The sequence below is a fragment of the Gorilla gorilla genome, chromosome 12 (assembly GCF_029281585.2).
Source record: "Gorilla gorilla gorilla isolate KB3781 chromosome 12, NHGRI_mGorGor1-v2.1_pri, whole genome shotgun sequence".
In the NCBI taxonomy this organism is placed as follows: Eukaryota; Metazoa; Chordata; class Mammalia; order Primates; family Hominidae; genus Gorilla; species Gorilla gorilla.
The window spans coordinates 34857516-34884798 of NC_073236.2; the positions used below are offsets into that span (position 1 = coordinate 34857516).

General features: G+C 49.0%; 1 protein-coding gene and 1 non-coding gene across 5 annotated transcripts in view; both read right to left on the reverse strand.

Annotated features, from left to right (window-relative positions):
- Nucleotides 1–24859, reverse strand: part of FAM178B (family with sequence similarity 178 member B) — a 112554-nt gene extending 87695 nt beyond the window's left edge. For 2 of the 4 annotated variants that reach the window (XM_063695564.1, XM_055378540.2), the window contains exons 1-5: nucleotides 24473–24855; nucleotides 10752–10820; nucleotides 10115–10536; nucleotides 8905–8966; nucleotides 5705–5812 (exon numbers count right to left, since the gene is read on the reverse strand). In XM_063695564.1, the coding sequence (XP_063551634.1) occupies nucleotides 5705–5812; nucleotides 8905–8966; nucleotides 10115–10536; nucleotides 10752–10815 (656 nt within the window). In that variant the 5' untranslated portion in view covers nucleotides 10816–10820; nucleotides 24473–24855. Of the gene's footprint in view, nucleotides 1–5704; nucleotides 5813–8904; nucleotides 8967–10114; nucleotides 10537–10751; nucleotides 10821–24472 lie in introns of all 4 variants that reach the window. The other 2 variants (XM_055378541.2, XM_055378542.2) reach the window with 2 other exon arrangements.
- Nucleotides 19519–19621, reverse strand: LOC115933653 (small nucleolar RNA U13). Its single transcript, XR_004069517.1, has one exon. It is a non-coding gene; the product is annotated as a small nucleolar RNA U13 (small nucleolar RNA).
- Nucleotides 24860–27283: the final 2424 nt, after the last annotated feature.

A 27283-nucleotide genomic window follows, 5' to 3' on the forward strand; every position in this document is an offset into this window, starting at 1 on the left:
GGGTGGTCCTGAGAATGAAATGGCACAACAAATGGGAACGATGCTGCAGACCCGAGAGGACTCTGACCCTGCGGGCTTCAGGAAGCATCTCACCAAACCACCACACAAACGGTAAAACAATTTCCTGTTTGGTTCATGTCTTTGCCATTAGTTTTGTATCTATTGCTTAAATTGTTTTTTAGTTTGAAAAAATGAACAAATTATTAAAAGCCTAGGCCAGGTGCGGTGGCTCAGCACTATGGGAGGCTGAGGTGGGCGGATCACCTGAGGTCGGGAGTTCAAGACTAGCCTGGCCAACATGGTGAAACCCCGTCTCTACTAAAAATATAAAAATTAGCTGGGCATGGTAGCCGGCACCTGTAAGCCCAGCTACTTGGGAGGCTGAGGCAGGTGAATTGCTTGAATCTGGGAGGTGGAGGTTGCGGTAAGCCGAGATTGCACCACTGCACTCCTGCCTGGGTGACAGAGCAAGACTCCGTCTCAAAGGGAAAAAAATAAAAAAGGGAGGCTGAGGCAGGAGAATTGCTTGAACCTGGGAGGTAGAGGTTGCAGTGAACCAAGACTGTGCCATTGCACTCCAGCCCTGGCAACAGTGCAAGACTTCGTCTCAAAAAAAAAAAGAAAGAAAAAAAGCCTATAAGAACTAGGCTAATCTATAAAGGGGTCCTGTCCCTGTCCCTAAAACCATCTTTTAAAGGGACTTCTGTGATGCTGGCTGTAATGTATGTGCATTATTAAGAGTCCTGAGGCGACTCTTATACATCTAATTGGGGATTTCCTGTGCAGCCTAGAGCTGAGAATAAAGGATGATGTTGTGGTTTAAATATCTGCCTCTGCTCCAGGCTCAGCACACATGCAAGGTCTTTTAACTTTAAGAAATGGAGAATTGAGGATGTCACCAATTCAAGATGCAAGCCGATTGTTAGAGCATGCACAGATGCTTGCTCGGGACTGTCAGGGGTTCTTTCTGTGACGGGCAGTTGTGGCAATTAGATGACGCCTTGTCTGGCAGGCAGTGGTCAGCCCCCACCCTAAGCATCCCTTCCTGACCTGCACCCCCTTCCCTGGCCCTATTCAGGGATGAAGAGGCTGCTGGCTTTGTACACTGGTGAATGACTTTTGTAAAGCAGAAAGCTGAACAGTCCCATCCAAATGATCCCACATCAAAACCACCACCTCAAAGTGGCTGTTGTCAAAGAGGCTTTCTCAAAGCACCACTGGAAAACGTCATGCGCCCAGCAAATTACCAGTGTTGTCAAAGCCAGGACTACCTTCTGCATTAAGCTGGTTGCACAGATAACTTCCTTTCTGTGAGGAGTTTCAAAACATCCAAGCCATGACTTCCGGAATGCTGGAGGTACTCGGTAGAAAGATACAGAGCTGGAAGAATTACTCTTGCTGCAGAGATTTTTTAAAAAGGTTTTAAAAGGTTTGATTCCATGGCTATGTAGCTAGTGAGTGGAGAACCTGGAAACCAAATCCATGCACCTCAGCTCAGAGAGAAAGTTGCTTTCATCAAATATAATGCTGCCAAAGTGCTCTTGCTGAGGAAGGCCTTTGGCCCTAAACACGCTAATTAAATTCAGTCTACATGCCCCACCACGCCCATCCACATGCTTCCTGCAACATCAGACAGGAAGCAGCACCTGCCTCGTGGGAGTCCATGTGGGACGTCACGGCCGGCTGCCTTTCCCTGGAACTCTGGGCAGTGTGTGAGGAGCTCTCTTTGTCCACCTGGGACGGCTGCTCAAATCCCAACACATTCCTAAACTTTCACCGTAAAAACTGGCACCAGTCAGGAGGCAGGGGTCCTCCTAATTTGGGCCAGGCAAAGTACAGCCTGCAGGCCGAGTCCTGTGTGGGGCCTGTTTCTGCAACAAGGGCTCACTGCAGCACAGCCATGCGCCTTCATTCACCCAGCATCTGCAGGAGCCTCCTGCTGCAGCAGCAGAGTTGACAGAGACCACCTGGTCCTCAAGGCCTAAAATATTTGCTATTTACAAACTTTTCACAAAGTTTGCTGATCCTTGATTTAGTCAAGAGATGATTATCAGGCTGGGCACGGTGGCTCACGCCTGTAATCCCAGCACTTGGGGAGGCCGAGGCAGGCAGATTGCTTGAGCCCTGGTGCCCAGGTGTTCAAGACCAGCCTGGCCAATGTGGCAAAACTTTGTCTGTACTAAAAATATAAAAATTAGCCAGGTGTGGTGGCCCACACCTGTAGTCCCAGCTTCTCAGGAGGCTGAGGCATGAGAATCGTTTGAACCCAGGAGGCGGAGGTTGCAGTGAGCCAAGATAACACCACTGCACTCCAGCCTGGGCGACAGAGGGAGACTCCATCTTGGGGGAAAAATAAAATAAAAAAGAGAGATGATTATCAGAAAAACTTCAAAAAAAAAAAAGGTAAATGGCCAGCCCAGGTGTGACTCATAACTATCTCTGGGCACCCATGCAATGTGGGGATCCTAAAAGCAGGCCACATCCCTCCACCAGGAAGTCTGTGTGTTATCACTCAACAGGCCTTTACAGAGTGAATGCAGAATGCTAACCTAGGGTGTGCGAGAGAACTTCGCCCATGTGGTGCTTAGACCAGCACTAAATAATACCTCTCGGCCAGGCTCACAGAAGCAGTGAGGCCCAGGTGGCAGAGGAGCCGGGGTGTATTGCCTGACCCACCCTGGCCACACAGCTGGGGCCACCTCCTCCCCTGCAGCCCAATGCACATGTTCTTCAAGTTTCCCCTCCAGCCTCCCTAGCATCGATTACCCGCTCTCTTGGTCACTACCATTGGCCTACAAACGTGCTGTTACTCCCTCTATCAAAGAAAGAGAAACAGAAAAGCCAGAAAGAAACCACCCCACTGATCTGACGCCACTTCCCTGTTCAGCTACTGCCCATTCTTCTCCTTCGTCCCTTCTTGTTCTTCCAGGAGCCCACTCCAGTCAGGTTAGCCTCCAGCAGAGCTGCTCCTGTGCAGGGCACTGTGACCTCTAAATCATACGTCAATCATTCCCACTCCAGGCCAGCAGCCTGGCACCCAGGCATCTGGCTTCCCTGCAACCTGCTCCATCTCCTTTGCCATCTCCTCCTTGTGGCTGCCAAATGCTGTGGGCTCCATGCCCTTGGGCCCCTGCTGTTCTCTCTCCCCAGGTGATCATCTGGTTTGGTGGCTTTATTATTTACTTTTATTTTTGAGACGGAGTCTCGCTCTGTCGCCCAGGCTAGAGTGAGGTGGTGCGATCTCGGCTCACTGCAACCTCCACCTCCCGGGTTCAAGTGATTCTCCTGCTTCAGCCTCCTGAGTAGCTGGGATTACAGGTACGTGTCACCACGCCCAGCTAATTTTTGTATTTTTAGTAGAGACAGGGTTCAGGGTTTCACCATGTTGGCCAGGCTGGTCTCAAAACTCCTTGGCTCAAGTGATTCACCTGCTTCAGCCTCCCAAAGCGCTGGGATTACAAGATGAGAGCCACCATGCTCTGCCCCGGTTTTGTGGCTTTAAATGTCATACGTACACAGTGACTCCCAAGCTTGCCTCTCCAAGTAGCCTCCCTGATCTTGCCCCAGGATGCCCCAAATGAACCCTTGATTCCAAGCCCACCCTACCCGCAGCATGTAGCGCAGTCACTCAGTCTCCCCCTATTTTTTTTTTTTTAAGAGATAAGGTCTTGCTGTGTCACCCAGGCTGTGGTGCAGTGGTGTGATCACAGCTCACTGCAGCCTCAACCTCCCCGGCTCAAGTGATCCTCCTATCTCAGCCTCCCAAGTAGCTGGAACTACGGGCATGTGCCAACACATCTGTGTACTTTTAAAAAATGTTTTAGGACAGACAAGCTCTCCCTGTGTTGCCAGGGCTGGTCTTAAAACTCCTGGGCCCAAGCAATCCTCCTGCCTTGGCCTCCCAAAGTGTTGCAATTACAGGCATGAGCCACCGTGCCCAGCCTCCCCCAATTTATTTAAAGATAACTCCAACCTTCCAGTTGCTCAGACCTAAGCTCCGGGGGTCCCTTTTGAGTCCTCTCTTTCTCCTATACCTTCCATCCATTTGTCAGCAAATCCTGTCACTTCTACCCTGAAAATACACCCAGAATTTGCCCACTCCTCAGTGTCCACCCCATCCTCAAGCACCGTCATTACTTTTGGATTCCTGCCAAGGCCTCCTCTGCTCCTGGTCCCCTCCCTCCTGCCCTGGCCTCCACACCTAACTGGTCTATCCTCAACACAGCGGCCAGAGGGTCCTATGCAGACACGTGTCCAATTAACTCAGAGGAAAGCCTCCAAGAGCCAGTGCCTGCCCCTGGCCTCCCTCACCTCCTATCCCCCACCAGCCCCCTCCTCCAGGCTCCCACATGCCAGGTGCGCTCCCACAGCATGGTCCCTGGAACTGGCTCTCTCTCACCTCCTCGAGGTGCTGCTTAGAAGACCTGCTCACAAGGCCTTCCCTGAGCCCTCATCACAGCCCACACCCTTCCCAGAGCCCACATCCCTTCATCATCAGAGCCCACACCCTTCATCAGAGCCTTCATCATCAAAGCCCACATGATTAGAGCCCACATCATCAGAGCCCACACCCTTCCCAGCACTCCTTATGCCCCCAGCGTTAGCCTTTCTCAGGAGCCCTTGCAGCACAACTTCACTGATCTTATTTACTGCTTGTCTCCGGAAGGAAAGCCGAAGCAGCGGGAAGGCAGAGATCTGTCTGGTTTTGTTCCTGCCACATCCCGAAGCTACAGCAGAGCCTCGCACATAGTTGGCACTCGATAAATGTCTGCTGGGTGAATGGATGGATGGATGGACACATGGACAAATGGGTGAATGGATGGTGTTACAGGCTTATGTTTGTGTCCCCCCAAAATACATGTGTTGAATCCTCACCCCCAGGGTGAAGGTATTAGGAAGTGGGGCCTTTGGGAGGTGATGAGGCATGAGGGTGGAGCCTTCATGAATAGGATTGGTACCCTTATGAAAGGGCCCCAGAGAGCTCTCTTGCCTCTTTCTGTCACGTGAGGACACAGAGACTTAGGCAGTCTGCAACCTGGAAGAGTGCTCTCACCAGGACCAACCCTGCTGGCTCCCGGGTCTCAGACCTCCAGCCTCCACAACTGTGGGAAACAGACTTCAGCTGCTTAGAAGCCACCAGTCTACGGCCCTTTGTTCTAGCAGCCCCAACAGACCAAGACGGATGGAAAACAGTGTGCCCTGAAGATGGATTCGGTTGTGGCCCTGGGCATCTCTGATGCTCCGAGGTAGAGATGAAGCCAGCCCTCCCTCCAGCCAATGGCCCAATTAAATCAGGGCCCCCACTCAGAGCTACTTTCTCTTCTCCAGTTAGGGTAAGATGAAAAATCTCACATGGTCGTAACCTCCCCTTGAAAGCAGATTTCATTTAGATTGTGGTTTTCTGTAGCTATTTTCCCAAGAGATCTGTTTCTATGAATTTGGGCAGGTAACTGGGGCAGAGCAAGCTGTGTTTTATGATCCCTGTGTGGCAAAGGCTCAAATGAGACCCTGATGCACAGTAGGTGATCAGATCTTTCTTGAATCAATGAGTGAATGTGGCTTTAAGAGAAAGAGGTAGCTTTAGAATTCACAAATAGTACACAAATCACTGTACCATGTTGGTCAAAACTCTGTCCAAAACCAGAGGGGGTTGGCACCTCAGTCTTTCCCCTTCGGAGGCTGGTGCCAGGCCCCTGCCCCTCACCTGTGCTCTGATGTGAGTGGCACTTCATCTTCATCAAGATCCAAGTTGTTGAGATTGAGACACTCCTGCAGAAGAAGCCTCTCTCGCTCCTGCTCCAGGGCCTGTTCCCTACAGGAAGTCGAGGACCAGAGCCGGGGTTCAGTGTTGTTCCCCATCGTGCAGCCCTGTCACTGGGCTGCAGGGGTTCCTACCAACACAGCAAGACCAGAGAGCTGCGCTGTCCTGGCTGGTCTCCCTGTGAAGCCACTCACACAGATTTTTTAAGGCAATGGGGATGGGTTGCATTACATAGACTGTGCTTTCCCCAAATGAGCAGAGAGGAGCAAGCAGGCCAGAAGATGGTTCTCACCACACAACTTCCAATGCATCTTTACTTGTGTACCCTGCCTTTTTTTTTTTTTTTTTTGATACCAGACATCACTGTGTTGCCTAGGCCAGAGTGCAGTGGCTTTTTACAGATGCAACCAAAGTGTATCACAGCCTCAAATGCCTGGGCTCAAGCGATTTCCCACCTCAGCCTCTCAAGGGACAACAGGCAAGCACTCGGTTTTGTTCTTTTTTTTTTTTTTTTTTTTTTAAAACACACCAAGGCCTAGGGCTAGCCCTTCTGCTTCTCAGCCACGTGACCAGGAAAGATCTCGTGCCCTGGCTCCTCGGCATCCCTGACACGTGCACGGCCTGACTCTGCAGCCACTTAGGGCAGCCCCTCTGCTCCTACTCATTCCCTTTCTCTCTTTAGCCTTCCGGCCTTGCTCCTGGGGCTCTGTTTTCCGCCACCAGCCCCTGCGCGCCTCACTTCCTTTCAACTGGCCCCCACAATAGGCCCCACACACCTGTTACCTTGCCAGAGCCCCAACCCCTACCCTCCTCCCGCCCTGCAAACCAACACAGCCTTCCTTGTCCTTGCGCCCAGGCTGTGGAGAGAGCCCTGGGAGCCTCCCCAGCCCCTGTCTGGCCCCTCCAGGTGCCCACCCTGGTTGGGCCCATGGGTCCTCAGTTCTCTAACATTTTCTGTCCACTCCAGGCCTGTCGTGAGCTCAGATCCTGCTAGCCAGCCACTCACTGAGTGATTTCTAGCTGAATGTGACTGGGCCCCTCCAATGACCCATGTCTACCAGCCAGGCCACCAGACCCACCAGAAGCCCCATCACCCTCCTCCCAGGGGCCTCCTGGCTGTGAGCCCCGTCCCAGGCCCCCTCAGCCCCTCATCACTGTCCTGCTCTTGCCCTTCCCATCCCTTCTCCAAATGCAGCCTGCAGTTTCTTAAACAAGAGAAAACATATCTCTGCCTGCTTCAGTTTCTCCCATGACTCATCCTTGTGTCCAACAAGGCCCCTCAGGCTCCAGCCCCATGCACATCTCATCTTGGCTACATCTCCTGCCTCGCCCCTCCAACCCCTCTGCACTGAGAATTTGGGTCCTGACCGGCACAGTCTGTCTTACCCACCTTTACATGTGCAGTCATCCCCCTCCCACCAAACAAAACTTCCTTTCCTGCAAGGTTCAGTGACAAGGACACATCTGGGAGCCTTTTCCGACTCCGGGTTAAGTTAGGTGTCACTCTTCTGGGCTCCTCCATGGCAACATGACAGTGTGGGTAGTATGAGATCATTATGCTAAATTGCCAGGGGCGCAGGGGCTGCACCATCAGCTCCATTATCCAGAGCCTGGCATGGTGCAGCACACAGCGTCCTATGGACTAAATGTCTGTGTCTTCCCAGAATTCCTGTGTTGAAGCCCTAACCCCAGTATAGCTGTATTTGGAGTAAGAAAGTAATTAAGGTAAAATGAGGTCATAGGACGGGCCCTGATCCCACAGGATTAGTGTCCTTAAAAGAAGAGACACCAGAGAGCTTGTGCTCTCTCTGCCACGTGAGGACGCAGCAAGAAGCAAGAAAGAGTGCCCTCACCAGGAACTGACTGACCAGAACCTCAATCCTGGGCTGCTGGCCACCAGAACTGGGAGAAATAACTGTATTGTTTAAGCCCCCAGTGTGTGCCATCCTGTTACAGCAGCCCGAGCTGACTAGCACAGAGCAGGACCCTCCCAATGCCAGGCACACCGACAAGCAGTCATGAGGAGGCCCCAGCTGCTCATTTTCCTGCCAATATTTTCAAGCGTCTACTAAATGTACATCACCATGCTGGGCACTGTGGAAATACATAGGCATGGTCTCTTCCCTAACGTACAATCTAATGGGATAAAATCACTCAGGTGAAGGAGCTAAACAACACAAGTTCCCGGGTTGGAGGAGCCCAGAGGGGCTGCACAGCAGAGGCAGATGAGATGACTTGGCGGGCCAGAGGGCCAGGAACGGACCAAAGAATAATTCATCCCAGTGCATGAGGAGCTCTCTGCCAACAGGGCTGGGAACTTTGAGGAGGGTGGAAAGAGTGGGCATCAGTCCTCCCACCAGGAGAGCTGGGTGTTCCAGGGTGGCATCGCCCCCACCCACACTTAAGTTCTGCAAACACAATGGACATGCACTGAACAAAAACAACACAACACAACAACGGGAGAGGACAAAGACTCAGGAAGTGTGAACAACCTGCACACATGCCACCAAAGAGCAGGCCCCCATGAAGACGACCCCTGTCTGTCCCCAGCCACCTGCACCTCCCTAGGGATTTCCAATCTCATCAGACGTGACTGCTGCCTTCAGCGGTCTGTGGAAACTACTTATGGCAGACAGGGAGAGAGCTAGTTAGAAGCTAATACGCTGGGAGAAGGCAGGTGTGAAACTCAGAGAGGATGGGAAAATGGGCAACGCACGCCTGCGCGCTGGGGTAGAAATCAGCAGCAGAAATGTTAGGAAGTCCCGTCTGCCCAGCATGACCCTCCAGCCACAGCCAGGCTGTAACCCTCAGCCACAAAGCAGTCTGCTTTTCCACTTCCCTCTCACATAACCCTTGAGTGGGAGGAGACACCCTCAAACTGGCAGGAGTTGGGCAGAATGGAGCCAAGGTGAAGAGGGGACCCAGAAGGAGGGCTCTGTTCGTGGTGGGAGTCTGGGGGCTCTCTGCCTTGGTGATGCCACCCCCTGCCCTGGCGACCTGCCTGTTACTGATCAGAGCACACAGGGCAGGCTGAGTCTGGGTGGGAGGCTGCTGTACTCCGACCAGACTCTGCAGTGAGTCCCGGGACTGCTGCTAACCCTGCAGAAATAAGCACCCCATGACAGGCCACGCCCTGTGCTCACCTCTTCTCCTGCAGTAAGTAGTCCAGGTTGTTGAAGTAGCTTCCTGAGCCCCCCCAGGAAAACTGGAGAAACAGGACATGGGAATGAGGACGACAGAGAAGTACAAAGATAGAGGAAAAAAAGAAAAAAAACTAAATTAAGCCCTTTATTTAGTTTGCTTTTCTGAAAAGATACTATGTTTATAGGATTAAAAAATCAAAAAGTATAAAGGCGCACGGTAAAATGTCTCCCTGCCCCCACCCCCACCGCCAGCCACCTGTTCCCTCCCCACAGGTGCCCATGGGATAGGCATTCCTCATGTGCTTTCAGAGACACTTCACACAGAGACAGCAAACAGTACCACATCACAGGCGCCAGCACACCACACCACACAGCTTATCCTGCACCAGGCTCTATCCTGCACCACACACTTTTCAATCTCAATGATCTGACATCATTCCCTATCAAAGCCAAAGAGCTTCTCTCCCCCTCCCCATCTGCTCCCTTTCCCACTGTGCCCCTCCCCATTGCCCTCTCCTCCTCTCCCTCTCCTCTCCCTCCCTCTCTCTCTCCTTCTCCCCCTCCTTCCCTCTCTCCCCCCTCCCTCTCTCTCTCCTTCCCTCTGTCTCCCTCTCCCTTGTGTCTCTCTCTGTCTGTCTGTCTCTCTCTCTCCCTCTCTCTCAGGCTGTTACAAACAGCTGAAACCCATTCTTAGAATAACTGTTCTCGATCCACGGCCTGTAAATGTCCCGCAGTCTACCTAGCAGCAGGAGCTTACTCCCAATTTGAAGTTCATCACTGAAGTTCCATTTAGGACTCCTGATCCACTGGACCAGAGTCAGCCTGAGTCTCTACAGACAACCAAGCCCAGACCTCAGCTCCGAGATCCCTCCTTGCTCCGGGGCCATAACCCTAACCTCAGCCATGAAAGCCTCAAGGGGCCCCATGAAGTGGCATAGAATTTGTTGCCACCCAAAGCCATTTGTCAGCAGGAGTTACTGGTGGAGACACAGGGCGATGTGCATCCTGGCCTTGGGGGCCTGCGCTTCTAGCCATGAGGGCCCAAGGGCTGAGGAGGGATGGTCAAGGAGAAGTGTCTGAGGAAGAGCAGCTGGGGTGTGGCTGAGGAGGGGGTGGCCTGGGGTGACTGTAAAAGGGTGGCTAAAGATGGGTAGCCAAGGAGAAGAGGCCAAGGGTGGACACAGGCTCACCTCTGGGGCCGCAGCCTCACCTCTGGGGCCGCAGCCTGCTGGCTCGGGCCTGACGTGTTCCAGAACAGCTTCTCTGGCAAGGCCAGGCCCCTCTTCGGGTCCAAGTCCAGGTGTTCCTGCTCCAACTCCTCGGGCAGCTCACCGGCCAGTCTCCTCAGGCCCTGGGGGCCCGCCACACCCACCCACCTCTGGGCCGGGGCCTCCCGACTGGCCTGCAGCACCCTCGGGTTGAGGAACTCCACGCGCGGGGGGCTCCAGTCAGTGGGAAACGTTTCCCCTGGCGCCTGCATCTTGGGCTTCTTTGGCGATGTGGGAGCTGGAGCCGAGGCAGGGCTGCAGGGCCGCCGGGCAGGGCAGCGGGGCCCCTGGTCCAGGGGATGGTCTGACAAGCCATGCTCCAGGTTGGACAGGAGGATGGGCACGGTGGCGGCAGCCTGCCCCCCTGCAGACAGGACAGAATACTGTGGTCCCTCTGCCCACCTGCCAGTGTCCCAGACGTCAAGCCACACTGGGTAAGGAGAGCAGCAAATGGGTGAGAGAACAACTTGGGGTTGCTGTGGGAAGGATGCAAGGGAAATCCTTCAGCCATGGGCTCTCCACTTCCTCTCGCCCCCAAACCTCAGTGGGGATTTACCTGTGCAGGTGAGAGACGCCTACCTTCTCTCAGAGGAAGGGCTAGCACCATCTCCTGGGGCCCAGCCATCTGCAAGCCGTGGGACATCTGTCCTGGAAGGAAGCGCCTGTGAGGGCAGGTGAACCTCCAGAAGAAAGCTAAAGGTTCTAAACCCCATGCTTCCCACAGAGGAGGGCCTGGACCCACTGTGCCCAAGAGGGTCCGCCCTGAGGACTGGCCTTCTGATCCCACCAAGGTCAAGTTGCTGAGATGGAGGGAACAATCTGACTTCTCATTTCAAGGACATGATGGGCAAATGTGAGGACATCAATTTTCTTTTTTTAGACGGAGTCTCGCTCTGTCGCCCAGGCTGGAGTGCAGCGGTGTGATCTTGGCTCACTGCAACCTCTGCCTCCTGGGTTCAAGCGATTCTCCTGCCTCAGCCTCCCAAGTAGTTGGGATTACAGACATGCGCCAAGGTGGGCGGATCACCTGAGGTCAGGAGGTCAAGCCCAGCCTGGGCAACATGGTGAAACCCGTCTCTAGTAAAATAAAAATAAAAAAAATTAGCCGGGGCGTGGCGGTGTGCGCCTTAGTCTCAGCTACTCGGGAGGCTGAGGCAGGAGAATTGCTTGAACCTGGGAGGTAGAGGTTGCAGTGAGCCAAGATGGTGCCACTGCATGCCAGCCTGGCAACAGAGTGAGACTCCATTTCAAAAAAAAAAAAAACCAAAACCAAAACAAAACCAGCACAGCTCAGCAGAAAACCTATGTTCTGAGATGACGCCCCACCCATCTTACTTACTTGGTGCCACCCTGTAAGTCTGTTTGTTCACAAGGTATGGAACAGGGATGTCTGGTTCCTGCCATTTCCCAAGCACCAGCACAGACCTGGCCCACAGTAGGCATTTGTGCATTTTCGCTGACTGAATGAGTGATTTAAGAGGCCCTGGGGCTGGCCCAACAAGCGTCCTCCAGTAGGAGGAACTGCCTGTCTCCAGTCAAGATGGACCGTGGCACACACACAGACATCTCCCATTGGATCGGGCCCAGGCTCAGATAAACTGCAACACAGATGAAAGGCTAATAAAGAGTCTAATGATCAAAGGAAATCGCAGTTTACAAAAAACAAATAACAAGATTCAAACTCAATAGTGAAAGAAATTCAAATCAACATGACTGTGACACATGGTCAATAAATAATCAAAACATTAAAATTTTATAATAATGAGGCTGGGTGCGGTGGCTCACACCTGTAATCCCAGCACTTTGGGAGGCCTCGGCCAAAGTGGGTCATCTGAGGTCAGAAGTTCGAGACCAGCCTGGCCAACATGGCAAAACCCCATCTCTACTACAAATACAAAAAAATTAGCCAGGCGTGGTGGCGCATGCCTGTAATCCCAGCTACTCAGGAGGCTGGGGCAGGAGAATCACTTGAACCCAGGAGACGGCAGTTGCAGTGAGCCAAGGTTGCACCACTGCACTCCAACCTGAGCAACAGAGTGAGACTCTGTCTCAAAATACATGAATAAATAATAAATAAATAAATGTAAGATATAAATTATAATCTCCAGGGTAATCACTAAGGAAATAACTTAAAAATATACAGAAAAGGGGCTGGGTGCAGTGGCTCACGCCTGTAATCCCAGCACTTTGGGAGGCTGAGGTGGGCGGATCATGAGGTCAGGAGATTGAGACCATCCTGGCTAACACAGTGAAACCCCATCTCCACTAAAAATACAAAAAATTAGCCAGGTGTGGTGGTGGACGCCTGTAGTCCCAGCTACTCGGGAGGCTGAGGCAGAAGAATGGCGTGAACCCAAGAGGTGGAGGTTGCAGTGAGCCAAGATCGTGCCACTGCACTCCAGCCTGGGCAACAGAGCAAGACTTCATCTCAAAAAAAAAAAAAAAAAAAAAAAGGAAATGAGGAGGCAATTAAAACAATATACTACAAGAAAATAAACACAAAAGAAGGCATTAATGGAAGAAAAAGAAAAATATATAGAAAACAAATAGCAAAATGGCAGAAGTCATTCCTTATCAGTAATTAAATATAAACGGATTAAATTCTCCAATCAAAAGACAGAGATTGGCAATATACATTTAAAAAACATGATTCAACTACATTATGATATGTAGAAGACACAAATAGGTTGAAAATGCAAGTATGCAAAAAGATATTCCATGCAAATAGTACTAAAAGAAAGCTCGGGTAGTTACACTAATAACAGACTTAAGTGACTTTAAGTCACACAAATAAACTTTAAGTCAAAAAGTACAAGAGACAAAGATTATATATTGACACAAGAATCAATCATCGGCCAGGCGCAGTGGCTCACACCTGTAATTCCAGCACTTTGGGAGGCCGAGGCGGCCATTATCACTTGAGGTCAAGAGTTCGAGACCAGCCTGGCCAACATGATGAAACACCGCCTCTACTAAAAATACAAAAATTAGCTGGGCTTGCTGGCATAAGCCTGTAATCCCAGCTACTCAGGAGACGGAGGCAGGAGAATTGCTTGAACCCGGGAGGTGGAGGTTGCAGTAAGCCTAGATCGTGCCACTGCACTCTATTTAAGCTGGGTGACAGAGTGAGACTCTGTCTCAAAAAAAAAAAAAAAAAAAGAACCAATCATCAAGAAGCTATAACAGAGATGTAGTCAAAACTTCTGTCAGATGGGGGAATGAATTCCAGAGTTCTACTGTATAACATGACAGAATAACAATGTACAGTATGTATAGTTATGCACTATGTATGGTTATGTATAGTAACATATAGTATTCTTGAAAATTGTTAAGATAGGAGATTTTAAGTATACTCGCCAGAAAAATATGGTTAGTATGTGAAGTAATACATATGTTAATTAGCTGGATTTACCTATTCCACAATGTAAGCATACTTCTTTCAAAAATTGTTTTAATTGATGCATAACAGATGTACATATTTTGGGGGTACATTTGATAATTTAACACATGCCTATAATTCGTAAAGATCAAATCAGTGTAACTGGGATATCCATCACCTTAAATGCTTGTCTTTTTGCTCAAAACATTCCAATTATTCTCTTCTAGCTATTTTGAAATATACAATAAATTATTGTAAACTATAGTCACCCTACTAATCTACTCAACACTAAGCCTAATTTCTTCTATCAAGCTGTATATTTGTACCAATTAATAAACCTCTTTATCTTCCATCTACACATTTCAAAACATGTTACACTAAATGTACCGTAGAAAAACATGTTACACTAAATGTACCATAGTTCCCCCTTATCGATTTCACTTTCCAGTTTCAGCTAACTGCGGTCAATCACAGTCTAAAAATAACAAGTGCAGAAGGCTTGCCTTGGCCTCTCAAAGTTTGGGAATACAGGCATGAACCACCGCGCCCGATCTAATATCCTACTACTTTCAATAATAAAACAACTACACAGAAGGCCAAAAGAAGGTAGGGGAATTGAACAACACTATAAACCAACAGAACACTTTACCCCACAACAGCAGAATACACATTCTTCCTAAGTACACAGGGAATATTCTTCAGGATAGACCATATGGTATATGACAGGCCATAAAACAATTCTTTCTTTCTTTTTTTTTTTTTTTTTTTTTTTTTGAGGGAGAGTGTTACTCTGTTGCCCAGGCTGGAGTGCAGTGGCACAATCTTGGCTCGCTGCAACCTCCGCCTCCCAGGTTCAAGCGATTCTCCTGCCTCAGTCTCCGAGTAGCTGGGACTACAGGTGCGTGCCACCATGCCCGGCTAATTTTTTGTATTTTTAGTAGAGATGGGGTTTCACCGTGTTAGCCAGGATGGTCTCAACCTCCTGACCTCATGATCCACCCGCCTTGGCCTCCCAAAGTGCTGGGATTACAGGCATGAGCCACCATGCCCGGCCAAAACATTGAAATCATATAAAGTATCTTCTGACCACAATAAAAACTCCTAGGTATAATATCCAAGAAAACTGAAAACAAATATCCACACAAAATCTTGCACACAAATATCCACAGCAGCATTATTCATAATAGTCAAAAAGTGAAAACAGGGCTAGGCATGGTGGCTCACGCCTGTAATCTCAGTACTTTGGGAGGCCGAGGCGGGCAAATCACTTGAGGTCAGGAGTTCAAGACCAGCCTGGCCAAGATGGTGAAACCCCACCTTTACTAAAAATACAAAAAAAATTAGCCAGGTATGGTGGTGGGTGCCTGTAGTCCCAGCTACTCAGGAGGCTGAGGCAGGAGAATTGCTTGAACCTGGGAGGTGGAGGTTGTAGTGAGCTAAGATCATGCCACTGCACTCTGGCCTGGAAAACAAAGGGAGACTCATTTTCAAAAAATAAATAAAATAAAATAAAATAAATAAACACATAAAACCTTCTAGAGAAACTCGATGTGGGCTGGGCACAGTGGTTCACACTTGTAATCCCCAGCACTTTGGGAGGCCAAGGTGAGTGGATCACCTGAGGTCAGGAGTTCGAGACCAGACTGGCCAACATGGGGAAACCCTGTCTGTACTAAAAATACAAAAATTAGCTGGGCATGGTGGCAGGCACCTGTAGTCCCAGCTACTCGGGACGCTGAAGCAGGAGAATTGCTTGAACCCGGGAGGCAGAGGTTGCAGCGAGCCAAGATCATGCCACTGCACTCCAGCCTGGGTGACAGAGCAAGACTCTGTCTCAAAAAAAAAAAAAAAAAAGTAAAGAAAATACAAAAATTAGCCAGGCGTGGTGGCATGAGCCTGTAATCCCCGCTATTCGGCAGGCCGAGGTAGGATAATTGCTTGAACCCGGGAGGTGGAGGTTGCAGTGAGCCGAGATCACACCACTGCACTCTGGCCCGGGCAACAGAGCGAGACTCTGTCTCAAAAAAAAAAAAAAAAAAAAGGAAAACAACAACAAAAAGAAAAACGTGAACGACAGTGCCTTTTGGGATTTCTTTTTTTTTTTTTTGTGGGGAGGGTCAAGAATTAAAATTGCTCTTTAAACAAACTTTTACTTAGGGATCTCAGATGAGTCTGGAACATTTGCCAAAGACAAGAAAACTCTACCAACTAAACCAAGCAAACGTTTTAGTGTTGCAAAGTCCACAGGGATGGTAAGAATAAAATAGGAGAAGCAGCAGAAACTGCTGATGCACCAAGAACAATTCCATACAGCAAAGGCTGCACGCAATGGGGGAGAGGGAAGGAGGGAAGGATATTTCCTCCTTTTTAGATCAGTTTCTTTTCTGAGCACAAGTGCTTTCTGTGTCATCCTAACAATGTAAGAGCCCACTAAGTTTAGGACGCATAATACCGGCCTTTGTTCTACTCCAGCGTTGACGGTTTTTGCTGTTCCAGTTTTGGCTGCTTCTCAAGATCACGAAGCCCAGGGCACTCTGCAAGGGTTTCTGTAAGTTCAGCAGTTCATCGCTGGAGGGTGGGGCGGGCGGGGGAGGGGGGCAACCGGCAAGAGGGAGCACTTTCAAGTCCATCAGAGGAGAAAATGTGTCATTGCTAACGGAAAAAAAATGACACAACTTCTCAACTATTCCTCTTCATCCTCACATGCGTCTTCTCCACACTGATGACTCAGTTCTCTTCTTTCCTCACCTTAGTGCACGGAAGTCGTCTCATCTCAGCATCCTAGCACTCAGCCCATGGCCTGATGCAGAATGGATTCTCAGAAAATTAGGTGTTTGGCGCTACTATACATTGACATGCACCATACCAAATGTTTGAATGCTTCTATGAACATCATCTTCCTTGCCTTTTACATACACAAAATCACACACACATTTTTTAAAAAATAGATTCAGACGGTACATGTGCATGTTTGTTACATGAATATACTGCATACTGGTGAGGTTTCGGCTTTTAGTGTGCCCATCACCTGAATAGTGAACATTATACTCAACAGGTAATTTTTCAATCCTCACCCCGCTTTCAACCTCCCCACTTTTGGAGTCCCCAGTGTCTGTGGCTTCCTTCTGTACATCCAAGTATACCCAGTGTTTAGTTCCACTTGTAAGTGAGAATATATGGTATTTGACTTTCTGTTTCTGAGTTATTTCATGTAGGATACGGGCCTCCAGCTCCATCCTTGTTGCTGCAAGAGATATGATTTCTTCTTCTTCTTTTTTTTTTTTTTTGAGACGGAGTCTCACTCTGTCACCCAGGCTGGAATGCAGCGGCGTCATCTTGGCTCACTGCAAGCTCTGCCTCCCAGGTTCACGCCATTCTCCTACCTCAGCCTCCCGAGTAGCTGGAATTACAGGCGCCCGCCACCACGCCCGGCTAATTTTTTCGTATTTTTAGCAGGGACGGGGTTTCACCATGTTAGCCAGGATGGTCTCGATCTCCTGACCTCGTGATCCGCCCGCCTCGGCCTCTCAAAGTGCTGGGATTACAGGTGTGAGCCACTGCACCTGGCCGATTTCATTCTTTTTTATGGCTGCATAGTATTCTATGGTGTATGTATCACTTTTTTTTTTTTTTTTTGGAAACAGAGTCTTGCTCTGTTGCCAGGCTGGAGTGCAGTGGTGTGATCTCAGCTCACTGCAACCTCCACCTCCCAGGTTCAAGCAATTCCCCTGCCTCAGCCTCCTGAGTAGCTGGGACTACAGACACGCACCACCATGCCTGGCTAATTTTTTGTATTTTAGTAGAGATGGGGTTTCACCATGTTGGCCAGGATGGTCTCCATCTCCTGACCTTGTGATCCGCCTGCCTCAGCCTCCCAAAGTGCTGGGATTACAGGCGTGAGCCACCGCGCCCAGGCATTTTTTTTTTTTTTTTTTTTCTGAGACAGAGTCGCACTCTGTCATCCAGGCTGGAGTGCAGTGGTACGATCTTCACTCACTGCAACCTCAATTTTTGTACTTTATTAGTAGAGACGGGGTTTCACCATGTTGGCCAAGCTGGTCTCAAACTCCTGACCTCAAGTAATCTGCCCGCCTTGGCCTTCCAAAGTGCTGGAATTACAGGCATGAGCCACTGCACCCATCCTATATCACATTTTCTTTATCCAATCATCTGTTGATGGACACTTAGGTTGATTCCATAACTTTGCTATTGTGACTAGTGCTGTGATAAACATATGAGTCCAAGTGTCGTTTTGATATAACAATTTATCTTCCTTCAGGAAGATACCCAGTAGTGGGATTGGTGGGTTGAATGGTAGTTCTATTTTTAGTTCTTTGAGAAATCTCCATACTGTTTCACATAAAGGTTTGACTAATTTACATTCCCACCAACTGTGTATAAGTGTTCCCTTTTCTCTGCATCCTCACCAACATTTGCTATTTTTTGACTTTTGAGTAACAGCCATTCTGACTGATGTGAGTCGGGATTGCACTGAGTCACATTTCTGTTGAGAATGTACCTACATATCATATTGATGGGTCACAGGGAATAGGTATGTCCATTATAGTAGATAGGGCTAAACAGTTTTAAAGTTTTATCCTCCTACTAGCCACATGTCAGAATTCTCCTGTTCCATCCTTGTCAATACTTGAGATTGCTGGTATCTTAAATGTTTGCCATTCTAGTCAGTGTGTAATGGTGTTTCTTTGTGGGGTTTTTTTGTTTGTTTTTTTGAGACAGAGTCTCTCTCTGTCACCCAGGCTGGAGTGCAGTAGTGCGCAATCTTGGCTCACTGCAACCTCCGCCTCCCCGTTTTAAGCAATTCTCATGCCTCAGCTTCCCAAGTAGCTGGGATTACAGGCATGCACCACCACACCCAGCTAATTTTTGTATTTTGAGTAGAGACAGGGTTTCACCACGTTGCCCAGGCTGGTTTAGAACTCCTGAGCTCAAGTGATCCTCCCACCTCGGCCTCCCAAAGTGCTGGGATTACAGGTGTGAGCCACTGTGTCCGGTCTCCTTATGTAATTTAAAATTTAATTTTAAAAAGAATTTTGGAGATGAGGTCTTGCTCTGTCACCCAGGCTGGAGTGCAGTGGTGTGATCATAGCTCACTGCAGCCTAGAACTCTTGGCCTCAAGCAATCCTCCTGCCTTAACTTAGCCTCTTGTGTAGCTACAACTACAGATTCATGCCATAATGCCCAGGCACTTTTTTATTTTTTGTAGAGGTGGAGGTCTTTCTATGTTGCCCAGGTTGGTCTCAAACTTCTGGGCTCAAGTGATCCTCCCACCCTGGCCTCCAAAAGTGCTGGAACTACAGGCATGAGCAACCGAGCCAGCCTCCTTGCATTTTTTAATTTGGGTTTCCCTGGTTCTAATGAGGTTGAGCACCTTTTCATATGGAGTCCTGACCTAGATATCTTTTTTTTTTTCAATTTTTACATTTAAAATTTTTGTGGGTACCTATAGACATCTTCTTTTTACATTTTAAATTTTTGTGGGTACCTACAGACATCTTCTTTTGTAAAGTGCCCATTCAAGTCTATTGCCCATTTTAGATCTGTGAAGTATTCTTTACACAGCCTTGAAATGAGCCTTTGATCAGTTATATGCACTGCAAATATTTTATTCCACTGAATGGCTTCTCTTTCATTCTATTTATTTTTTTTCTTTGAGACGGAGTCTTACTCTGTCACCCAGGTGGGAGTGTAGTGGTGCGATCTCAGCTCACTGCAACCTCCCAGGTCCAAGTGATTCTCCTGCCTCAGCCTCCCAAGTAGCTGGGATTACAGGCACCCGCCACCATGCCCAGTTAATTTTTGTATTTTTAGTAGAGATGGGGTTTCACCATGTTGTCTGGGCTAGTCTCGAACTCCTGGCCTCAAGGGATCCACCCACCTCAGCCTCCCAAAGTGCTAGGATTACAGGCGTGAGCCACTGCGCCCAGCTCACTCTTTTTTGGTAATCTCAAATGGGTAATACATTGACTTCGTAACAAGGTCTCAGGGTGGCACATCTCATACATGCACGTGAACACTCAATCATCATGCTTATGAACCACAAAGGATCATTTCACTCTATTAATGGTATATTTCGATAAAGAAAAGTCCTTAACTTTAATGTAGCCCAATTTATCAACATTTTCTTCTACAGTTGGTGCTTTCTGTATCCTGTTTAAGAAACTGTCCTCTTTGGGAGGCCAAGGCAGGCAGATCACGAGGTGAGGAGATCGAGGTCACCCTGGCCAACACGTGAAACCCCATCTCTACTAAAAATTAGCCAGGCGTGGTGGTGGATGCCTGTAGTCCCAGCTACTTGGGAGGCTGAGGCAGGAGAATGGCGTGAACCTGGGAGGCGGAGCTTGCAGTGAGCCGAGATGGCGCCATGCACTATAGCCCGGGTGACAGAGTGAGACTCCGTCTCAAAAAAAAAAAAAAAAAAAAAAAAAAGAAAGAAGGAAAGAAACTGTCCTCTAGGCTGGGCACAGGGGCTCACACCTGTAATCCCAGCACTTTGGGAGGCTGAGAAAGGTAGATTGCTTGAGTCCAAGAGTTTGAGACCAGCCCAGGCAACACAGTGAAACCCTGTCTCTACAAAAAAATGCAAAAATTAGCTGGGCATGGTGGTGTGTACCAGCTACTTGGGAGGCTGAGTGGGAGGATCATCTGAGTCCAGGAGGTCAAGGTTGCAGTGAGCTGTGATCGCACTACTGCACTCCAGCCTGGGTGACAGAGTAAGACCCTGTCTCAAAAAAAAAGAAAAAAATCTTCCTTTATTCCAAAGTCATGAACATATTCTCATATGCCAGCTTTGAGAATTTTTATTATTTTGTATTTCACACTTGGATCCATAATCCACACAAGATACATTCTTCACTTTTTAATTGATGTATAACTTACAGTACATAAATATATATATTCATATAGTATATGTACATACTTTATATATATTATTATTTTATTTTAGAGACAGGGTCTGGCTGTGTCACCCAGGCTGGAGTATAACGGTGCAATCTTGGCTCTGCAACTTCTGCCTCCCAGCGTCAAGTCATCCTCCCACCTCAGCTTCCCGAGTAGCTGGGACGACAGGCGTGCACCACCATGCCCGGTTAATTTTTGTATTTTTTGTAGAGATGGAGTTTCACCATATTACCCAGGCTGGTCTCGAACTCCTGAGCTCAAGCAATCCACCTGCCTCAGTCTCCCAAAGTGCTGGGATTACAGGCATGAGCCACCGCACCTGGCCTAATTTATTTATTTATTTTTGTTAGAGACAGAGTCTGTCTCTGTCATGTAGACTGGAGTGCAATGTCATGATCACAGCTCTTTGCAACCTTGAACTCCTGGGCCCAAGCAACCCTCCTGCCTCAGCCTCCTGAGTAGCTAGGAGTGCAGGTTCACACCACCATGCCCAGCTAATTTTTTTTTTTTTTTTTTTTTTTTTTTTGTAGAGACAGAGTTCTTGCTATGTTGCCCAGGATGGTCTTGAACTCCTGGGCTCAAGCAATCCTCCTGCCTTGGCTTCCCAAAGTGCTGGGATTACAGGCGTGAGCCACTGCACCCAGTCTAATTTATTTTATTTTAGAGATATAGTCTCTCTCTGTCACATAGACTGGAGTGTACTGTCATCATCATAGCTTCCTGCCACCTTCAGCTCTTGAGCCGAAGCAATCCGCCTGCCTCAGCCTCCCGAGTAGCTAGGACTACAGGCACACACCACCATGCCTGGCTAATTTTAAAATATTTTTGTAGAGACAGGGTTCTTGCTACCTTGACCAGGTCGGCCTTGAACTCCTGGGATCAAACAATCCTCCTGCCTCAGCCTCCCAAAGTGCTGGGATTCCATGAGCCACCATGCCTGGCTCTAAATGCACAAATCTTAAGTGTTCAGCATGATTGATTTTTATGTACATATGTGTACATTTAGTATAAATGTGTGTCTGTGTGTGCATATACACATATACATACATATGGTAACCATTACCAGATCAACATATTGAATATTTCTTACATTCTAGAAGTACCTCCTCCAGTCAATAACCCTAAAGGTTATACTACTCTGCCTCTATCACCACCGATTATTTTGCCTGTTCTTGAACTTCACATACATAAAATCATATATATATATATTTTTGAGACATAGTCTCGCTCTGCTGCCCAGACTCGGATGGTGTGGTCACAGCTCACTGCAGCCTCAACCTCCTGGGATCAAACAATCCTCCTGCTTCAGCCTTCTGAGTAGCTAGGACTACAGGTATGTGCCACCATGCCCAGCTAATTTTTATATTTTTCTGTAGAAACAGTTTGTGTTGCCCAGGCTGGTCTCAAACTCCTAGGCTCAGGTGATCTGGTCACCTCAGCTAACAAAGCGCTGGGATTACAGGCGTGAGCCACTGCATCCAGCCAAATCATCAATTTTGTGCACTTCTGCATATATTTTGTTCAACATTATGCATGTGAAAATCATCCACGAACTACTGCTACATGTATGTTGTTGCATGCTATATGCCTGTAGCAGTTCATTCAGCAGTTCAGTAATCTTCATTACTATATAATATTTCATCATATGAATAACTACTACTTATTTATCCATTCTGCTGTTGATGAGCATTTGAGTTATTTCTTGTTTCAAGGTATTATGAATAAATCTGCTATGAATTTTTTTTTTCCAAGACAGTTTCGCTTATTGCCCAGGCTGGAGTGTAATGGCACAATCTCGGTTCACTGCAACCTCTGCCTCCCGGGTTCAAGCGATTCTCCTGCCTCAGCCTCCTGAGAAGCTGAGATTACAGATAGGTGCCACCACACCCAGCTAATTTTTAGTAGTGATGGGGTTTCACCATGTTGGCCAGGCTGGTCTTGATCTCCTGACCTTGTGATCCGCCGCTTCAGCCTCCCAAAGTGCTGGGATTACAGGTTTGAGCCACTGTGCCCTGCCAAAGTGGTACATAAAAACTTTCACTCCGCCACCAGGAAGACAATTTGCCCAACCCGTTCAATACAGTTCCCGCTCAACAAACCCTAATTTAGCATCTTCTATGTGTCAGGCAGTATGCTGAGCATTGGGACCTCAAGAATAAGGAAGATGCAGTCTCTGCCCTAGAGGAGCTTACAGCAGCAGGAGGTTTCTGTCATAGGACAGACCCAGGGCTCACCAAGACTCAAGCAGATGATGAAGCCTGGGGCTCACTGGCCCAATCAGCGTATTCAGACTGGCTGGCTGCTTATGAGCCTCTTGGGCCAGGGCTGCCTGCTCAGTGGGCAGCTGACTCTAGCTGCTGCAAAATGCCTTTCACTCAAAGGTGCTATCTACCAGTGATTATAAGGCATTCCAATTTTACTTGGAAGGGAGATGCAGCTACCAGCTGTTTCTTCCCTCTCCCAACCACAAAGTAACACATTTTTCATTTGTCTATCTGTTGTTTCCAGGTTTTTGCTTTTGCCAATCCCCTCCCTCACATGCCTTGAAACAAGCACTTTCAAAGACAAAGACATAAACAACAAAATGGTGCAGGCTGAGGTGGGTCATCTTCTCTGCCTGCGTCTCCAACTCTGGATCCTGCAGTTACTGGACTCAGGCCATGGCTGACTCCTTCATCACAGCTAAGATGCTGCTGGGTTTAAGGCACTGTGACTTTCTGTGCCACTAAGACCGACAAAAAGCTGCCAAGTGAACGATGACACAAAGAAAGACACAAACTGTGGGACCCAGCCCAACTTCAGAGCTGTTAAAATGTGAACAAAAATGCATCCCGGAATGGATGGAAACCGATCATTCTAGTTGGTCTGACCTGCTCCAGTGCCTACAGTACGCGTCCTGACAGCGTGGGAGGGGATATGAAGGCCCCCCAGTCAAACAGGAGACAGCGTTAGCCTCCAAACTTAACTTTGTTCTCTCTTTCCCTCCTGGGGCCCAATACCCGCCAGCCAGGACCTGTTTCTCCTCCATCTCACATTCTTTCCAGGTTCAGGACTGAAGTCGTCTTGTTCAGCTCCTTGGCTTGGCCATGCTCACTCTACAATGCAGCCCATGGATGGCGCCGCCTCTGCCCAGCACATCCCTCTGCCTGGGCTCCTGTCTCCCCGAATCCTGCAAACCCCAGCCCCAGCCTTTAGCGTTCAGCCGCCCTCCCCGCTTCCCTCATCCTCCCTTGCGTCCTCGCAGTGAGATTTCAACATGTCATCTCAGTTTTTTTGTTCTTTTACTTTCCTGACTACAAGAAAAATAAAATAATCTGTCTTAAAGTGTAGCATGAAGCCAAATAATTACGGAATCTCAAGTGCTTTGGGCCCTGATGTCAAAAGAGCCAAGATGAATTCAGAATATTACAATGGTGCTGTTTCTGTGAATACTGCTTTTTCAAGACGCCTTATTCCTAACATCATGTTTTATATCCATCCTTTTAAACAAATATTTAATAGCCTGGGAATGCTGGCGAGGGCAGCGGCTCCTGTCAGCAAGGACTGAGCTCACAATTTGAAAGCTGAAAGGAGATGCGTTCTACCCACAAAGAAAACGGTCTCCAGCATCATAAACTCCACATCCATCAAACCGGGCAGGGGCTGGGAATAGAAAGCCTTTCTGGAAAGAAAACACCAGCTACCCTTTGCACCCTGGGGAACATTAAAAATCAAAACAAAACATACCACATCAACCAAAACATAAACCAGTTCTCAAACCAATCTAAGGTTCCACCCCACCAAGGCCGGCCGCGCAGTGGCCTGTGGAGAGGAGGGCCCGGCTCACGTCGGAACCCGAACCACGCGGGGTCGCAGGAACCTGAAAAGCGCCAGAGTACCCCGGCGGCCGCACCGGGGCTGACCTGCAGGGCCTGGACCAGCCAGGAGTCCCAGGGAAGTCGAGTGCTCTCTGAGCGCTAACCACGGGCCCCTGCGGTTCCTCGGCCTCAGTTTCCTTACCTGTAAAATGGAACCGCTGATCCTGCCTCCTGAGTTGTGGAGCGAGGCCCGCACCTGGAAGCCTTGGCCACAGACGGCGGGAAGGGCAGGGCACCGGGGTGAGGGAGGGTGGCGGGAATTCGCACGGCCTCAGAGGACGGGGCCAGCTAGCCGGGAAAGGAAGCAGGAGCAGGCTCCCCAGGCGGCGCAGTGGGAGGACCCCAAGAGTTGCGTCCCTAGATCCAGGGCCGCCAACGTTGCACCTAAAGGTCCAGTTCTGGGGATTGAGTTCCGACTCCAAGCCAAGCTGCCAGCTCACAGCCGCCGCCGCCGCCGCCGCCAGCTGGGGAACTCGCCGGCCAAGTGCGCACCCTCTTCCTGTTAGCCCTCCACGTGCGCGCCCTCTTCCTGCTCGCCCTCCACGTGCGCATCCACGTGCGCGGGAATTGGCTGGCGGAAGCTCCTGCCCCCAGGCAGCCCTGGGTCACGCGCACTTGTAGCTTGCATTTACCAAGACAGTGAGACAGTGGCCTGGCGCGGTGCCTCATGCCTATAATCCCAGCACTTTGGGAGGCTGAGACGGGACGATTGCTTGAGCCCAGGAGTGAGAGACCTGCCTGGGCGACATGGCGAAACCCCGTCTCTACTAAAAATACAAAAATTAGCCTGGCGTGGGCAAGGCGCGGTGGCTCATGCCTGTAATCCCAGCACTTTGGGAGGCCGAGGCGGGCGAATTGCCTGAGGTCAGGAGTTCCAGACCAGTCTGGCCAACATGGTGAAGCCCTGTCTCTACTAAAAATTAAAAAAAAGTTAACCGGGCTTGGTGGCTGGCGTGCGCCTGTAATCCCAGTTGAGCGGGAGGCTGAGGCAGGGGAATTGCTTGAACCAGGGAGGTGGAGGTTGCAATGAGCTGAGATCGCGCCACTGCACTCCAGCCTGGGCGGCAGAGCAAGACACCGTCTCAAAAAAAAAAAAAAAAAAAAAAAAAAAAAAAGCCGGGCATAGTGGTGCAGTGCCTGTAGCCCCAACTACTTCAGAGGCTGAGGTGAGAGGATCACTTGAGCCTGGGAGGCGTAGGCAGAGGTTGCAGTGAGCCGAGATCGTGGCACTGTACTCCAGCCTGGCGAAAGAGCAAGCCCCCATCTCTAACACACACACACACACACGTGTGAGATAGCTGTGTCTGTTTGGCAGTGATGAGCTTCCCTTTATGGGAGATTTACATAATTATTCATAAAGGAGCGGGAATGGGCATTACCGTTAAGCATGTTACGGGGTCTCCCAGATGTGCATGTGCGTGCTAGTACACCACATCACATGTCTCATTAGCATTTTAATTCCTCACCCAGGGGTGTGTTTTTTAGCATTAAAATGAGCATAGGTCATTCCAAGAACACTCTAATCATGGGTTTCTGCACTTGTGTGAATTTGGGGATTTTCCCTTCTGCTGTTCATCCTCTTTGCTGCAGGATGTTCTAACTAGGAGCCTGATGCAGTTTATGCACCAGTGGGCGGTTTGTTCTCTCCATCAATCTGGCACATTCATTCCCCTTTAAAGGAGGCTATGACCACTGTATCTAACCGACCTCATTTTCCCCCTCAGAGACTTTGGGTCCATGTTCTTATGAAATGTGGAGGGCTGGGTCATTTTTTCTGGAGCTGCTTCGTGCTGAGACAGGACCAGGGCCCGAAAGTCTCTTCTTGCCTGATTTAAAGTGATAGGGGTCATATCCTCCACTGGGATAAGTTGAAATCCTTGCATAACTATCAATCTAGGAATTGTTGTAACCTAGAAGACACAGACTTTAAAGGAGCTTAAACAAGCAAGGACCAAATGTCAGTAGTAATAAGATGGCTATTGTAGGTCCCATGAAAGGTAGCAGAATGAAGCATCACATCATTATTCAGCAAGCAGAAGAACAAAAAGAGCTCCTACAAATAGGAGACCTGAGATGGGACTACCTTATGTTGAAGTAATATTAATCTCTTTATTTGGGGTGTTGGCATCTTTTCTTGAAAATGAATGTTAGGTCTTCTATAGGCTTACAAAAAGATTTTTAATCTTTAGTTGTTGATGTAGAGTCCTGTGGAAATGTAAGGGAAACAGTTTTTATCCGAGAGAGATGCACCCAGCTGGCAATGTCCTGGATTCTCTGGACTATGCTGTGTTATGGTGGTCAGCTGGGCTTTTGAGAGTGCTCCTATGAGAAGGGGTTCAGTTGGTTTCATTGGTTTTAAAGAAGCCCCCAACGAGGGTAGCAACAAGGGAGTTAGGCATTCACGTCCTTGAGTCTGCAAATTAAAGGTTGGGTGGCTGGGCACGGTGGCTCACGCCTGTAATCCCAGCACTTTGGGAGGCCGAGGCAGGCGGATCACGAGGTCAGGAGATCAAGACCATCCTGGCCAACATGATGAAACCCCGTCTCTACTAAAAATACAAAAAATTAGCCGGGCGTGGTGGTGGGCGCCTGTAGTCCCAGCTACTCAGGAGGCTGAGGCAGGAGAATGGCATGAACCCAGGAGGCGGAGCTTGCAGTGAGCCGAGATGGCACCACTGCACTCCAGCCTGGGCAACAGAGTGAGATTCCATCTCAAAAAAAAAAAAAAAAAAAAGGTAAAAAGGTTGGGTAAAGTATCTGGTCCGGGTTTTTCATCAATTCCCGTGGCAGTGCAGTGTTTGGCCTATTTGGCCTACTAGGGTCGACGGCAGAATGAAAGGACTGACAGGCTGGTCCCTGTATGTAATAGAAAATTAGCTACACCTGCCACGTGCAGGGTCACTGGATTCCTCTGTGGTAATGGGGACTGAATGACAGCCAGTGTTAGCCTTGG